General features: G+C 39.7%; 1 protein-coding gene across 1 annotated transcript in view; it reads left to right on the forward strand.

The window, feature by feature from the left end:
• Positions 1-17,899, forward strand: part of fstl1b (follistatin-like 1b) — a 50,257-nt gene that overhangs the window by 16,753 nt on the left and 15,605 nt on the right. Inside the window, exons 3-5 of the mRNA XM_077216758.1 lie at positions 9,387-9,488; positions 10,482-10,611; positions 12,758-12,790. Coding sequence (XP_077072873.1) covers positions 9,387-9,488; positions 10,482-10,611; positions 12,758-12,790 — 265 coding nt within the window. The remainder of the gene's footprint in view (positions 1-9,386; positions 9,489-10,481; positions 10,612-12,757; positions 12,791-17,899) is intronic.

Here is a 17,899-nt window from a genome sequence, read left to right on the forward strand (position 1 = left end):
AGTTCTCCATTCTCTTACTGCTGTGCTGAAAGGAAAAACCGACAACCTTTTGTGTTGTTTCAAACAACTTTGCTTTTATAAGCAAAGACAGTGAAAGCTGTTAGATAAGTGGCACACCATTGGAGGCTTGTGGACTAAATGTGTACGAGGATGTTTTTGTTCTCTAATGCAGGTCTTCTGTTGAAATGCACATATTTTTTATGCAGTCTGGACATCATATTTCCTGGTTCCAGTTAATTCATCTGTCAACATCAGTCTTGTTTGCTGTTGCAGCCGTATGATTAGTATGCAGCTTTTTCAGTCATTAAAGATTCAACTTACAAGTACATGTTCACGAGTGAAATGACTCACACATGGTGTGCTGCCTTCATGTTTGTTCAATTTTGTTAATTTAGCAAAGCACCACAGGCTACAGTATATATGTACATTGAATTGTAAAATATAATGTTAGATTTAGATACATTTGAAATGCTAAAATTACTGCAATATTTGGTACCATAACTGTCTATTTAGCTGTCACTGAAAACCTAATGGTTTAGTTATTGGTAACTGAATAATGTTACAGCTTGCTATAGTTACTCAGATGTCATTAAGTAAGTACAATAATGTTGAAGAATCACATAAACCTGAACACATACCAGAATTAGATGCAATTTAAATGTCACTTATGGCTCATTGTAAAACAGAAAAAGAACAACATTAAAAACCTGCTAATGGTAAGTTGACTCTTCAGCTCAGCAAGTCAAAAGTACAATAAAGACAGTAATTGTGTCAAATATGATCACAAATGTAAATGACTGTTTTCTATTTTAATATAAAATATTTTATAATGTTTTTATATAAATGTTTATTGAAAAAGATTTTGACACTGCATGTGTGGGCACAGTGTGAAGGAAAGTGTGATGTTTAGTCATTTTTGTGGAGACACGAGGAGGTAATGATTCTCTCTGCAGTGATGATGGTCTTCATTATAAAGCCATATAGTTACACTCTCTTTAAATCGGTTTGTGCAGTGAGAGAGTCCTTAAATGTGCTTTTTATGCATGTGAGTGTGTGTGGATAGAGATTCAGCATGGAGGACAGACTCTATGATGGGGGAAAATATCAAGGGGAGAAATAAAAAGCTGACATCTATATTTTCATCCTGAAGTCAGTCTACCTGCAGCCCTGAGTTCAGTCTTCCCTCAATCTATCAATCACTGTTCTCTGCATGCGCCCATTAATTCTTACCCTGGAACCAATACTCCTTCTCCTGTTGTCATTCTCTCAGCCTATTCATTCTGCAATTTCTTTTATTCTCTGCTGAGAGTCTGGCATTTGCCCTTCATACACATGTAGTCAGCACTGCACAATGCTCTGTTCTTGGAAGTCTAATTTATGAAATTCAATAGGCACAGGGTGTGATAAAGAAAGAGAAGAAACAGATAGAGAAGGAATAAAAGGAAATAATAAATTAAAATAAAGATTGAAGCCTTGTGAGACCGTTTCAGTGAGATTCTGCTTTTATTGTAAGAGAAAATGGCCGACTGTTATCTTCAGTTGCATTGTAACGTTATCTTGACTATTATGAAAGAGAGGTGCATGTTTTAAGGTGCAGTGTACTGTTCCTACACAAGGTCCAGGAACAAATGAGAACAGATGACGGAGATGTGACAAACATATCTCAGTGGACTAGACAAAGACAGTGGCCTTGGTTATGGAAGCATTTTTCCTGTTCATTTTCTTCACATGTGTCCGTTAAATCTTTCAGCATTCTATGAACCAACTAAACCAATGCAAATGTGAGTAAATGAAAATTCACCTGTTATTTAAATGCATGTTGTAGATCTTATTCTGAATGATTTATTCATGCATGAGTCATTTTTTAAAGAGGACCTATTATGCTTTTTTACAATTTTAAATTTCTTGAGTATATAATGTTGCTGTTTGACTATCAAAATTGCCTGCGGATTTACAAAGCACAAACTTCGAAGGGAGTTTTTCTCTCAGTGCGCACTGTTTCTGAACTCCCTGAAATGCCTCAATTGTAGACTTGCGTTTTCTTCTGGGAATGTAGGTGTGACAATGTTCCTCATTTGACTAATTCCCGCCCAAGGTATACACAGAAAAAAGATTGGGTCGTGTAAGTTGTTTGTTGAACAACTCACTGTTATGGTAGGTGTATGACATTTCCAAAACACGCTTGAATCGGTTGGCCAATCCCAACACAATGGTCCAGTCAACCAATCAGAGCACATTGCACTTTTCAGAAGGAGGGGCTTCATATAAATAGGAACTAAACTGACTGTTACTAGGTGCTTCTCGATAGTAAAATTGATGGTTCTTCGTTTCCTCGCTCCTCCGTCCTCAAGCCCGTGACCCAGAAACCGATCAAACTCAGCCATCTTAAAGTATATCTCAATTCTCTAAGTGCACCGCGAGAAGGCAAAGACTCAGGAGCGAGGAAGCTTCCTGAGGAGTCATGAGCGAGGAGGATTCACAGGTGTATCCTTCCCTCGCATCCTAATGGCGGGTGGAGCTAAGACACATGGAAAGGAAACGAAGATACACAAATAAGAAGCAAGAAGCACCAACTTACAGACCCGGAAGAGAGGAGCTGCAACAATGTAAAATATGTGAAAATAATGTTTTTTCTAAGCATTCAAGCATTAGATGGGGATAATTTGGCTTTTTTAAATGTTTTTTTACCTTTTAATTTTTAATCAAAATATCATAACTGGATCTTCCAGTGAAAGGTCAGACTTTTCCAATCATTCAGTCTGCTTAAACCCGCATCTTTCTTTCAATTGTCTGCAAGCACACTTTCACGTCTGCCTCCGTTCAATCAACATCTGATAGATAGAACCAAGCCTTACGTTTTTGTGCTTTCTGATGATCAGCCTCTTGCTAGGCTGCATTGATGTGCAGGGAGTTCTTGCCCAGAACAGAACCATACCGCCAATCCAAACTATATACTAATAGTCATTCGTGTTTGATGATAGTGGTCCTGACAGAAATTGTGTTTTTGGTCATTTTTGGAGCTTGAAGTCTATGGTCACTGTAACATTCTTTGGATTTTTTTCTTTTTGAGTTCCACGGTGGAAAGAAACCTCAGCTGTCAGTGTGGAGTGACATGAGGGTGAGTGAATGATGACAGATTTATATTTTGGGGTGAGTTGTCTATAATGTTATGTAGGTATATCTAGCTCAGCTATAGCCTGCAATAACTCACGGCTGTGGCCATTATTCCTGTTTCCATGGTAACATTGACTTCTTGATTGGTGGATTTTGCTTCAAGAATTTTGGTAGTGTAGTACTTCATCTGGAATTTGGCTATTAAAAATGAATTCGAAATCACACTGAGTTGCTGCTTCTACTGCGGCATTATACAATCACTTCACAACCTCAGAGCTCGGGAAGTTTTCAAAGGGTTTCACATTCTTGCCAAAATAATTCTCTTTGGAATTTTTCAGTTGGATTTCTACTTCTGGAACCCGACTAACTTATAATTCAAAATTTCATTACAGTTTAAATGATTTAGCTTGTGTAGGACAAAATAAAATCGATTAAATTTGGGCAGATATAATGAAATATGTTAGTATGAGAAGTATCTTATTTTCTATAAGTGGACATTTTGAGGGTGAAATGTGAAGCTGAAGACTCTTCCTCTCAGGCATTGTCATTTAATTGGAGCTCTCTTTCCTCCCAAGATACTGTTTTCCCCCTCTTTCCTGCTTGCTCCACTTTTCTATTATCTTGTGACTGTCTTCTCCACACTTTCACAGATTTCAGCTGTTCTCTGCCGCTCATGTAGACACCCACATTTCACATATACACATAGACGTTGACATATACAGTAATTCATGAGAGTGACATTAGCAGCACAGACGGTTTGCAGTGAGGAATAGCTGAGCAGAGTTCAACTATATGCAAAGCAGCATGTACAGTTACCAATACAACGACTGCCTCACAGTTGTATAAATGGGAACTGACTGCAGTTGCTTTGATCAAGTTGTCTCTTACTTGCTTGAGGCACAAACCCACATGACTTTTTTTCACTATATCAAACTTAAATTATACCACTGAAAGCATTTGGTTAACAGCCACTGACCAACCAACCTCTGAGTCGAGACTGTCTGGTGGTCAGGCTGATGTAATATTATTTTAGCATTTGTGTAGCTTGTGTGTGTTGCATTTGAAGGGAGCGGCATACACACATACATACTCGTATGACAAAAATGTCTCTACCAATGTTAAAACCATTGAGTCAGAAGGGCAGAGAGAGTAATTAGTGTCATTAAAAGTGTTGAGAAATTGATTTAATATCATTTTAATTTAGCTGCCGATGTACTAAATGTGAACAGATATGCAGTTTTAGCTCTCACTACAGCATTATGACCTCTTATTTGATATAGGACTGTAATAGTGCATGAGTTAGCTATAGCGAATGGGATGCAGTTGAAAGGAAGGTCACATTTCTTTGTGGCCATGATTCCAGAGCCAGACAAAACCCCACATTCCTCGACTCTTCTGCACCAGGAATGTTTGCTCTCTGTCTTCGCTGTATATCCCTCTCCTTGGCAATCCCAACGGCCCCTCGGCCTGCCAGAACAGCCCTCTGGGTAAACAACAGCAACACTGTTCAGATGTGCTTGGAGGGAATGCCTCTCTTCCCACTGATCTAGTGATCTTTGACCATTTCAACCACAACTCTTGACAGCTGAGGCTGATTGACTTTACACTGCAAAAAAAAAAAAACACACTGCAACTACTTTTTTAGTTGGTATTTTTGTCGTATTTGTTTTCCTGTAAAAATACCTAAACTTTTCTACATTTATTTTAGAACATTAGGCATATCTATTAAGTTTGTTTCTGCCAAAAAAACAACAACAACAAAATTCATGAAGAAAAAATTTTTTTAAACTTTAAAAAATATTTATTAGCATAAATTTAATAAAATGTAGTGAGGTTTAGACTTCAAGAAAACAATGAAGTAGCCATTTGCCAATTTGGAAAGAACAATAAACAGTTCAAGATATACTACCATTCAAAGATTTGGGGTTGGTAAGAATTTTTAGAATATTTTTTGGATAAAAAGCTTTACAAAGGCTGTGTTTGTTTGACCAAAAATACAGTAAAAAATAATATTGTGAAATATTATTACAATTTAAAATAAATGTTTTCATTTTACATATTTTACCTGCTCACAAAACATTCCTATTATCAATGCTGAAAACAGTTGTGCTGATTAAAGTGCTTCTATTATGCTTTTTTCAATATCACATTTCATGCAGTGTGTTTGCTTTATGTGAATGTTTTAGGTCTTTGATTCAGAACTGCTGGAATGAGTCGTCAGCAACTTCTTTTTACACACCTACGTAACAATGTAACATATTTGCATAACGCCAGCCTACGGTCTTCATTTGCTGCCTGCGAACACGACTACTATGACCCTCAAACACTGTAGTTGAGGCCAGGAGGAGTTTGGTTTGTGTTGTCGACATGTCGAGAAGAAGCTGTTTTCAGCGCTGTGAATCCAATTGTCATGCATTTCAAAAGGGTGAAGAATTGGGCTTGAAATTGATACTGTAAAACCGACGCCATTTTTACTGTTCGTATCACTGTGTATCAGGCGCTGAGGAAGCTCCGAAGATAAAATTCAGATATGGTAAATGAGCGTTTCGTTTCCAACACGTGCTGTAAGCAGCAGACCAATCACAACAGACTGGGCCATCTGACCAATCAGAGCAGAGTAGATTCTCGGAAAGGAGGGGTTTAAAGGGACTCTTATCAAACTGTTTCAGACACTGTGAGAAAAGAGGTGATGCTGCAATGTATATTATGAGAAAATATTTATGTTTTTTTTACCTTTGATGCATGTAAACCTATTGTAGGAGACTTCCAAAACAAAATTAGGAACCTTTAAAATAGCATATAGGGGCACTTTAATAAGCGGAAACCGTTATTTTTTTCAGTATTCTTTGATAAATAGAATATATAAAAGAAAAGCATCTATTTGTAATATAATTTTTTTTACAACGTTCTAAATGTTTTTACTATTACTTTTGAATAATTTGAATGTATCATTTGAATATAAATGTATTAAAATGTAAACAAATCTCACTGACAAAATATTTTAATCGTTAGTGTATATTCTATGAAAACCCTTATTATCTTACACAATTTTTCTTCTTAGGTAAATTTAGTTGAGATATTTTTACTGTATGGAAAACAAGACAAAATGTAATTAGGCTCAGATGATTATATTTGTACAATAATTTTACAACATTAAAAGGAAACAGCTTTGAGAGAGAAAGATCGTAAGACGGATAACAACACGATTGTTTAAGAGTCTGACAGGATCATGTGTGCAATGAGATCTTGGAGGTCATAGTTCAGCTTCAGGGATCTTGTAGCCCATCTCTCATTTACTCTCTCCTACAGTAAGTTGTATACCTCTCTTCAAGCCCTCCTGCGTGGTTGTCATGGAATATCTGCCTTTTGATTCGATTTAGCTAAAGTACGTTACAATGTTCATTCGTTTAAATGTCAGTGTAGCTTCCCTGTAGAGAAAGAGATTCATTTATGCATGAGGCTTGTTTTTTTTTCCTCTCCTTTAATGCACCTCTGTTACCGCTGGTCTACAATTGTATCTTCCTCTATTGTCAGGACAAAACTCTCTCAAATTTATATCCCCTAAACTTTTAATACGGCAGCGTAACTCATCATGTCCTCCGATGACCTCAATCGGAGAAGATGGTGAATAGAAATGATTGTTGATCTGTTTTAATTCAAATTCCTCTAAGAATGCAGGCCTCGGGATAGAAAACCTCACTCTGGAAAGTTTGCTTACATTTGTATGAAGCATTAGCTGGAAGGGGGAAGGGTGTGTGTGTGTGTGTGTGTGTGTGTGTGTGTGTGTGTGTGTGTGTGTGTGTGTGTGTGTGTGTGTGTGTGTGTGTGTGTCTGCTTGTAAGTGTGTGAGCTTGTAAGTGTGTATTAGAGTAAGTCCAGGGTTGGACCAGCAATCATGGTTCATAGGAAAGGAACGAACAGGCAAGATTTCAGATGTGACGACACCCTTCTTGAACACACACACACACACACACACACACACACACACACACACACACACACAGGCTGCATTTGATTATGGTTGGACTCTATGTAGGTTTGGGAAAGCAGGAGGGGTATTTCAGGAAACTCCTAAATCGTTACTCCAGGCTCAACTTGGCAGCACGTGATTGGCTAGCTCTCTTTCCACATGACTTTGCTGTGGTGTGGAGTCTGGGGTCATGGATAGCAGGGGGATATTAGAGGAACACAAAGAAAAAAAAAGGACGAGTAAAAGGGAGTTGGTCTAAATTTTTCAGACGTGAGGCACATTCACTGACCTAGTACATAAATCAGAGAGAAAATTAAGTTGAACTAAAAAAAGAGCGGAATGTAAAAAGCCAGAGTTGTCTAATCTACATGAATTTAGTGTCTATTTTTAAACATGCACTTGAACTTTATCATACAGGACGTGTTCTTGTGTATTGTTGCGTTTTTAGGAGTTTTGAGTTAAAGGTTTTAGAAACATGCTGAAACCATTTCATTGTGCTTTTTCTATAGTTTTAAACCAAAAAAACACGTTCCGTGTGAACGGCCCACAAACCTGATATCATTGCTCCATCTGCTGGTAGATTTTTTTAATGCATGTACTTGATAAGAAATACAGTGAAAACACTAATATTGCTATAAATGTTGGGAAAAAAGTTGCTTAATATATTAGTGGAAACAAATATTAATCGAAATTTAACTTTTGAACACGACAGAACATACATATATATATATATATATATATATATATATATATATATATATATATATATATATATATATATATATAATATACATGGTTCATACAGGTTTAGAACAACTTGAGGGTGAGTAGATAATGACATCATTTTCATTTTTGGGTGAACTATCCCTTTAATACAGTCAACATGGAGCATATACATGTAAGAGTAGCCTGACGCATGAATAAATCAATAAGTCTATATCAATATACTTAGCTTTATTTCAAAAGTAGGCTATTATCATTAAAATGTATTTATTTAAAGGTATATAAAAGTGTTATAAACGTATATAAAAGTTAAACAAGAGTAGGCCTACATTGGTAGGCAATATTACAGAGCAATTGATTCATGCTTACTAACACCCTGCATGTCTACACCGGACACGACCGCTGATATATTTTTAATGTATCTGTACCTTGTGGGACACACATTATAGAGAGGTTGTCCTAGTTTTCAAGGAGAACCGCTAGTTGTCAGGGAAACTGGTGGCAGGAGGCTCTCCCGAGTCTTTAGAGTGGAGAGAGTCCGGTCATTTTTAGAGATAGTTATCAATCTTCTGTCCCAAGAGGAAACACTGTGTGTGAGAGAGAAAGAGCAAGTATGAGTGTGTCTGTCTATGTTTGTGGTAAAAGTGAATTTGTGGTCCTGTAGCCCACGCTAGTTTCTGTTTCAAGAGTTTTTTAGTCTGCCCTGGTTTCATGAGCTATTCGAATGGAGATGTCAAACCACAAAACATTATTCACAGTCTTATGTGAGAAGTGAGCGGTATGCATGCTAAATATATGTTTTAAATGTCAACTGAATAGTTCCAGAATCCGACATTTAAAAATACGAAATAGTGCTTTTGCAGCTGAAGCCTTTTTGAGCCGCCATCTGGTGGTGAGAGTCTGTATGTGCACTAACTTACTTTGTTTCTGCCCACCCTTACAAAAAACAAGTATACTCCAAGTTAATTTTAAGTATACTAAAGTAAAGTTCAAGAATATTTTTAAGCATGTAGTAAGTATACTAATATAATTGTACTAGAAGTATACTTGTAAGTGTACTGTTTCTACTACTTGGGATCAAATTGGCCCACTTTTTAGTGCATATAAGTAACGTTTAAGTGTAACAGTAGTAAACTTTGAGTACACAACTAGTTTAGAACTACGTTTTTCACTTGCACTGCACTATACTACAAGTGAACATAGGTATACTTATTTATACTTATTTAAAGTCAAACCATGTCAAGTCAAATGCAATTAAAAGGCTGTTCAATCCACAGAGAAAACACAATTAAGTATACTTTGAATACTTAATTATACTTTTAAGTATATCTTGATCAAAATATTGAGCATGTATAGGGCAAATATGCTTAGCAATTTTAAGTATGTTTCCGAGAAGGACATAAAGTATATTTCTGAGAAATACATAAAAAATCGACTCAAAGTATAAAAAGAAGTAAGAGAAGCATACTGATAGCACACTTGAATAAAGTTATTTTTTGTAAGTGCAGTACTTAATCAGAGTTTTGCAGCTGTGTGTCTGCTTTATTAATGTTGTTTATTTCTGTGTGTTTGTCGGCAGGAGGCTCAGAGCAAATCAAAGGTGTGTGCCAATGTGTTCTGTGGCGCTGGAAGAGAGTGTGCCGTGAACGAGAAAGGAGACCCCAGTTGTCTGTGCATTGAGGTAAGAAAACCTTCTATTGGAAATATGCAGGGATTTGACCAATACATTTTCTTGACCTTTATATTTAATATAGGCATACTTAATTGTGAATTGAATGTAATGATTATTGTTAATAATGTTAATTGCAATTAAATTAATATGTATTATAGTTTAAATTTAGATTAAATGGAATTATGCAGAATTTTACAGTGCTTTTTTTATAATTTCATAATTACATCTATTGTATGGTAAATATGATTAAAGTATACTGCCAATTATACTGACAAACATTTATACCAACCTAAAATATTATTTAAATTTGGTGCATTTAAAATACATTAACTTTAAGTGTAATAGCGAATGCCACACTACAGTTTAAATTATAATCAAGTACTAAATCTAAATCAAAATCAAAAACAACAAAAGATTATTAAACCTTGATGATTTAAAATGCATTTTTTTAACTTTACATTATCACAAAGTGTGCTTTTTTTAAAGTGTGTTAAGAAACAGTCATAAAGTGTACTCTCTTTAAGTTTATTTAAATCATATTACGTTATCTGCAAGTACAGTTTCATAGAGCAGTTTAAAGATTTGTAGTACACATTCAAGATAATTCAAGCACACTTTTTTCATGAGGGATGAAACCTCTTCATTAGAAACTTTTCACTTCCCTGAAGTTTTTCCACCAGTGACAGATACTATATTGATCTGGGTTGCTGGCACTTTATTGTTAGGATTATTTTTAGACTTTAAGTCAAAATTGTTCAGAACAATATCCTGAAAAATGTGTCAAACACTTTTATACAATAACAGCAGTGTGTGTGGGACTGGGGTCGAGCATAATGTAGGCTACATACCATGATATGTGTCTTCGATTGTCCAGCAAAAATATTGAATAAATCTCAAAAGACATTCACCCTATAGTGTCTTTGCTTATTTAATTATTTTTGTTTTTCTTGCTTGAGACATTGGCAGTTGTGTTTTTTAACAGTATGTTGTTTTCTCCTGCAGCAATGCAAACCTCATAAGCGCTCAGTGTGTGGCAGTAATGGAAAAACGTACCGAAACCACTGCGAACTGCACCGTGACGCCTGTCTTACTGGACTCAAGATCCAAGTGGCCCATGACGGACACTGCAAAGGTGTGTGGAGGAGACCAACATGCAGGAGAATAGAAATGAACTAAAGGCATATAGGCTGATAAGGAATGAAGTGAAGGGTGATATTGACCGGAAATTACATTCCCTGTGATTTTGCAAGGATTTAACAGTCAATTCTAAACTAAGATTTTACTATAAAATCAAATGACATATTATAATAAAGATACAATATGATCTTTAATAAACTATTTAAGCCCCAATGTAGTTATCATCTTTAGGAGAGTTTTAGTACAATTTGTGAAACATGCTAGCACATACATCAACACTTAGGGTCAGATCTCTTAACAGCTTGCTTTTGGCATTAAAAAACTACTGTCGGGATTTACTAAAGACACGTATTGAAAAGATCACACGCATCGGCACTTTTTTGGAATTGCGCTCTAATGCAACCAACTAAAGACACGGAAAACTGATCAAACAGAACTGAGGATAAAAATACAGAGGGAATGTAATCAAGGATAAAACAGAACAGGTGTAGAGCTAATTAATAAATCAGGAAACTAACTAGGAAATTAGGTAATCAGAAACGCATCAAACAGAGGGAAAATGAAACCAAATCTGAACATAATCTTTACAACAACAACAACATCAGCTAAGTAAACTAGCAAACAGTACAAAAATGCAGCTACATCATTTTTTCATAGCAGTATGCTGGGAACCTAAGCTTTAAAATAGTACTATGGAACTCACAATGTTGATCTGTAATTATGGATATACATCATACAGAGAGCCCTCTGAAAGTCTCTCTCTGGTCTTGAAGTGAGGTTGTGGACAATATGTTGGTGTAAAAGCATTAAAGGGATAGTTCTCCCAATTTTTTTTAATTCTGTCATTAATTACTCACCCTCATGTTGTTCCAAACCCGTAAGACTTTCATTCATCTTTTGAACACAAATGAAGATCTTTTTGAATAAATCGGAGAGTTTTTATCCCTCCATAGACAGCTACGCAACTACCATTTTGACGTTTCAAAAGATTCATAAAGAGATCATAAAACTAATCCATATGAATTGAGTGGTTTAATAACATTTTTCTGAAGAGACTTGATCGCTTTATACGATGAACAGATTGAATTTAGGCTTTTATTCACATAAACATTCATCAACACACACATCAGTTGTGCTAAACGGAAGCTCAAGCGTGTTCGCTTGATGTGTGAGAACCAATGAGGTTCATCCTTGTGTTACGCAGCGTGTTTGAGCTTCTGCAAAAACCGATGAGGTTCAATCAAATAAATGCCTAAATTCAATCTGTCCATCATATATAGTAATCGTTTGAAAACTTGGACTAAACCACTCAATTCCTATGGAGTGGTTTAAGGATCTCTTTATGAACTGTTTGAAGCGTCAAAGTGGTGTAGTTTTCTTATTATCATCAATGTTGAAAACAGTTGTGCTGCTTCATATTTTTGTGGAAACTAATAAAAAAAATGTGGGATTCAAAAGAACTGCATTTGTTTGAAATAGAAATCTTTTGTAATTTTATAAACATCTTTACTGTCACTTTTAATAAATGTAAGGCATCGTTGTTGAATACATGTGTTCATTTCTTAAACTTACTTGAACAGTCTGCGTTTATTACATAGTAAAAGAAAAAATCTCATTAGAAGTTGTTTGGGATATCAGGACCGCATTTACCCAGGAAAGGCATCATGAGAACGCTGGGATCCTGCTTGTAGTAAGAATAGAGGATAAGCTTCATCCAAAATTGATAAACAAGATAAAATAAGAGAAGGGGACATAATGTATTCATTTACTTTGGCAAGATCCCTTGGGAACAGTTTATCTGACTGGAACAGGACATTCGCTCTTGTTCTTACAAATGTACTCATCAATGGACCAGCTCTGTACAGTAACATTGACGTCTTAGACTTATTACCATCTCAGCACAGTGTTGGATCATTGGACATTGAACATACGGTCAAATCCAGGTCTAAGGCTGATATCATGTTATTCTGACCACGTACTGTCTATTGTTACATTACGAAATGCTATGAGGTGACGTTGTAACCTCTTATCTATATTTAATGCAAGTAGTTGCTCAGCTGATAACCAAGGGAAGATTCAGTCATAACTACGTGCAGATTGTGAGACATCCCTCCACTCACGTTTATCTTTGTCTCTTACAGAGAAGAAGAAGGAGAAGGCTGCAGCCAGCCCAGGTGAGTTGTATTATGACCACTGGCTAAGAGCCAAACCAGAGCTTTCTGATGACTCTACTTATCTGTCGGCTGCACAGATTACCATTAATTACCAGCATATTATGAGCTCAGAGATACTGAGGGCAGACATAACCTCTCTGACACGGCGACAGTGGTATTACTTGCGCTCAAAATAACTTTTTAGATGTAGAGAATGCATTTAATCTCTTGGGACCACGTTTTTTCCATTTTGTTTATGGCTTTGAAGTATTTGGACCATGAGTTTATTGTTTGTGCTCTATAGAGGACATCAGATATTAAGAAAATAAAGATGCTATTGGCAAGATTGATGGTTTTTCAATCACCAACCAATTTTAGCTAATTTCCTTTTTAAACATGCTTTTGTAACATTGATGCATAAAATAATGAAATCATTGGTTATAAAAGAACTTTATCTGTTGTATCTTTGTATGAAAACTTGTATACATATGAAGTAGAAGTGCCTTCATTTCATAGGCGTTTAAAATAAACATGTTTCTATAGCATTTTACTGAAGTCCACTTGAGTGGACAGTTTGAGTTTTTGGTTTTAACCAAATAAGATACAGTTTTAACATAATACGGTGATAACACAGCAATACTGTGTGTAAAACCAAGGCATGATGATATAAAATCATGTGAAAACTATAAAATATATACAAAAAATATAATACAGCTTCATTTATTGCAAATGCAATTGAGTTTGTTCCTGTTCGACCAGCAGACAGAGAAGAACTTCATAGAAGTTGAACTTTGCATGTCTTTGAAATCCGAACATGAGTATGTGATTACATCAAAGATCTGGTGGAGGTACAACTTAACTTAAAAACCTAACTCGGGCTATGCAGAAAATGCTCACGCTCCCTCCAGTCTACCAGAGTATGTTGTTTTACATGTATTAACTTGTAAATTTAATTATGTTTAAAAAAGACAAATTTCTACTGTAGCTCTTCTCTCTGAGAAAACCTCAGACTGAAATCTACATTGAAATATTGATGTTTTCAGACTGGTGATCAGGTATTGTCAATCTCATCTGAAATCAGCAGTGTTGGGAGTAATGCATAAGTGATGTCAAACAACATTTTGATGTAACGAGTAAAGCATTACAAGTAACTTGCATTACATTATCTGATTACTTTTTGATGCAACGAGTAAGGCATTACAAGTAACATATATTACGAAATCAGATTACTTTTCTGATGTAACAAGTAAAGCATTACAAGTAACTTGCATTACGCAATCAGATTACTTTTCTGATGTAACAAGTAAAGCATTACAAGGAACGTCCTGGTTGCGTATGCAACCCACCGTTCCCTGAAGGAGGGAACGGAGGACGTAGTCGACGCCGACTGAAATGGGATCTCGCTAGAGAGCCTGTCTTCTTCGAGTACTATTGAACGAGCCAATGTAATTGGCGTGCGTGATTCGCATCACACACTCCGCCCCCGCGGCGCGGGTATAAATACGGAAGTGGATGCACGCACTAGTTGCTTTTCGCTGAGGAGCCGAGAGTAACCCGGGGTCAGCGGTGGTCCAGCGGTAGTGGCAAGGGGACTACGTCCTCCGTTCCCTCCTTCAGGGAACGGTGGGTTGCATACGCAACCAGGACGTTCCCTTTCAGTCGATAACGTCGGACGTAGTCGACGCCGACTGAAATGGGATCAACCATTGAACACGCCACTAACGCTGCCACCTTCCAGTGCCTAACCGAAAGCCTCCTGATGCCCCCGCAAACTTAAGGCGGGGAAGGACAGGGCTTAGGCCAGGGAAGTCACTGCTGTTCCTACAGGACCACTGGGAAAGCGTTCCCCGTACGTTGGAAGGAAGGGACACTGCGGAAGCCACATCCAACCCAGAGGGAGGTAATGTGGAGAATACACATATGAACTGGGCGGAAACCGGGCAGTCTAACATATGGAATGTCACTGGGGTGGCTCCAGCCTAAGACGGGGGGAGACACACCGGACAGTGACGGCAGAGAGACTCTGCCGAGGGAAGACACGGGCTCACCGCAGGGAGCCGTATCGTGGAAGAATACACATATGGGGTCACCGAAGGGACCGCAACATATGGACCCAGCCTAACACAGGTTCCACACTGCTTACGAGTGGTAGGCCTAACACCAGACGTTCCGCACGTCCGACGTCGGAGGGGTGTGGAGGAACTCAACAGGGTTCAACTTTAAGGGAACTCAACCGGAGTAGAAAGGCGCACGTATCCAGTCCATAGGAGGGGAATGGCGCAGCAAGCCGACACTTGAACCGGGCTCACGGTGAAACTGGCTTCATGAGAAGGGAGCCCACGGGAAGCAGCGGTTCAACTAGGTGTCGTCCAGCCCCCAACTCTAGAATCTGTTTAGCAAAGTATATCGTCAACGCCCAGGCGGAGCACTTTACACTCATTATAGAGGAGCTCAACACCTAAGTGGACATGTTGCATCCCGAATTTTCCCGAAATGAAGGCAAGCACTAAGTGCAACTTTGCATGGAAACAGCCTTCCCTCTCTGCTGAATTCCAACAGATATTTGTAGAGCTGGTCTGAGGTCTATGATTTGCATTCTGTACACGTCCAAGCGAACGGACAGAGAAGCCAGGGCTGGATCTGCCTCCTCCAGGGCAGCGCTTGCAGGCTCACCACCTACTCCCATTACGGGAGAGGTAGGAACCTTGGGCACAATCCGAGCCGGGGTCTCAGCTTGTGAGAGTTGGCCGGCCCAGACTCCAGGCACAATACGTTGACCGAAAGCGAGCAAGTCCCTACCCTCTAGTAGAGACCACGCGAGCAGGAGAACTGATATAACAGAATTTTTAACTCACTGCCTGCAGTGGCTCAGGGGCGGTCTCTGCAGTGCAGTCGCACCAGGGACAAGGCCCAAGAGGATAAAGAGGGACACAAGGATTTACAAGACCTTGCTCCTCAGGAACCTGACGATCAGAACGTGCTTCTGCATACCTCTGCAACACGATGAGCGTCGTTTAAACACCGAGGCAACATCATTTTGAGGGTGAAGGAAAACAGCCTACTGCAACCCATTTTGCAGGAAAGAGAGCACTGAAGTGATCGAAAGCTTTCAGGATCTCCTCTGGAGAGAAGACGCACTCAACGACTAGGTTCCACTTCTAAAGGCGTATGCACGCTACCCAATTCTAGGGGGTGCTCGCAGAAGTGATGGTAACTATCACATGTTCTTGTGATAGTCACCTGAACCTCCGCGTTCAGATGTAAGACCGCCCGGAATCTCCGGGGGAAGAACGCGTGTGCCATCGTGCCCCGTCCCCGAAAGAGTTTTCAGGGGAAGTCAGGAAGGCTGTTGAAGGGAACCAGGCCTCGTTTGGCCAATAAGGGGCAACTACGAAGACCTGTTCCTCTCCTGACTTGGCACGTAGGTGCAAGCGACGGGCGCAAAAGACAGGAGCATTGCTCAACACAACATGTGAAGATCACTGGGCTTCAGGAGCATTTTCTGCTCAGCACTTGGGTGTGACAAGTTCACTGAGCTTCAGGAGCATTCCTGCTCAACACCTGAGTGTGATAAACTCACCGAGCTTCAGGAGCATTTCTGCTCAACACTTGAGTGCGAAGAACTTCACTGAACGACAGGAGCATTTCTGCTCAGCACTTGAGTGTGACAAGTTCACTGAGCTTCAGGAGCATTACTGCTCAACACCTGAGTGTGATAAACTCACTGAGCTGCAGGAGCATTTCTGCTCAACACTTGAGTGCGAAGAACTTCACTGAGCACCAGGAGCATTTCTGCTCAGCACTGCGTGTGACGAATTCACTGAGCTACCTGTGATGAACTCACAGAGCTACAGATGCATTGCTGCTCAACACCTGAGTGCGATGAACTTCACTGAGTTTCAGGAGCAATTCTGCTCAACATGAAGAGTGATAATTTCACTGACTTGCAGGCGCAAGGCGACCATGAGTCGCAGTCACTTTTAGAAGGCTCACTGGGGTTAAACGCATTTCTGCGGGCCCCTGGGGCAGCTGAGACCCAGTGTTTGTCCAAGGGTAGTCCGCTCGGTTTACCCAAACACTGGCGGAAAAATAAAACCGGGGGGGCAACTGAGCGGCCCCGGAATGGTCATGACCCAGCCGGACCCAGGGGATGGAGTCTCCACTTGCCCTGGCTATAACTGTTGTGAGGCTCGATGGCGGCACGATTGAGTAAGCGGGAGGAGTGGAACAAGGCGCCCTCAGAAGCGTCTGACTCCAAGGAGGAGGTGACGGGTGAGTTTGTGACATGCAGGGGAAGCTTGCGCAACGGTCGCAATGTCTAACAACTCGAGGCACGAATGCCCGTGTAGTCGGGGGTCGCCCAGGCCCCCGTTAAAACACGCCCTTTGTACATGGCCCCTCTGTTGAAGAGGGTTTGGCAGCAGACCGGGATGAACTATAGTCACACAGGGTGAGCTGCTCTGCCACGGTCACCTCGGGACTCGATCGTGAAGCTAGCGCTGAAGCGGTCACATATGGAGGAAGCCAAAGGCTGCGACTACCATATACCCCAGGAGCCTCTGAAAGTTCTTTCAGTGGGACCCTTTCTCACTTCAACACCAGCTGAACACATTCTCATTGGAGAGACATGTTGGACCGAGTACCTCTCCAAAACTAAGAAAGAGATACTCAGCCCGTGGGCGAGATTACTCTCTTCCAGTTGACCTGACGACCCAACGGGCTCTGGAGCACTCGAGGGGAAGGACACTGTACTGATACTCCACCCTTAGACGCAACACACAGGATGGCCTGCGGTGCGGGAGGTAGAGATCTGAAGCACCTGTCTTTCAGGTCAAAGCTGCAGACCAATCTTGGGCCAAGATGGTCACGACCCACCCCCTAGTAGCACGAAGAACGAGTTTACAACTGGCCTTCGTACCGGCTGGAGGAGCGGATATATCAAGTCCTTCGCCAGCAGGATAAGATAAGCACGCACAAGTCAGGAGCACTGCTCAACACTCGGTGTGATGAATATCACTGAATTTTCAGGAGCACGTCTGCTCAACACCTAATGTGATGACTATCACTGACTTGAGCGGGGTAGCCGAGCCTGAGGTGGGGCAGCAAAGTAGAGAGAGTGGTGTTAGTGTG

This window comes from Siphateles boraxobius, unplaced genomic scaffold, assembly GCF_051911475.1.
Source record: "Siphateles boraxobius isolate OS27281-9 unplaced genomic scaffold, OSU_SipBor_1 7, whole genome shotgun sequence".
NCBI classification, from domain to species: domain Eukaryota; kingdom Metazoa; phylum Chordata; class Actinopteri; order Cypriniformes; family Leuciscidae; genus Siphateles; species Siphateles boraxobius.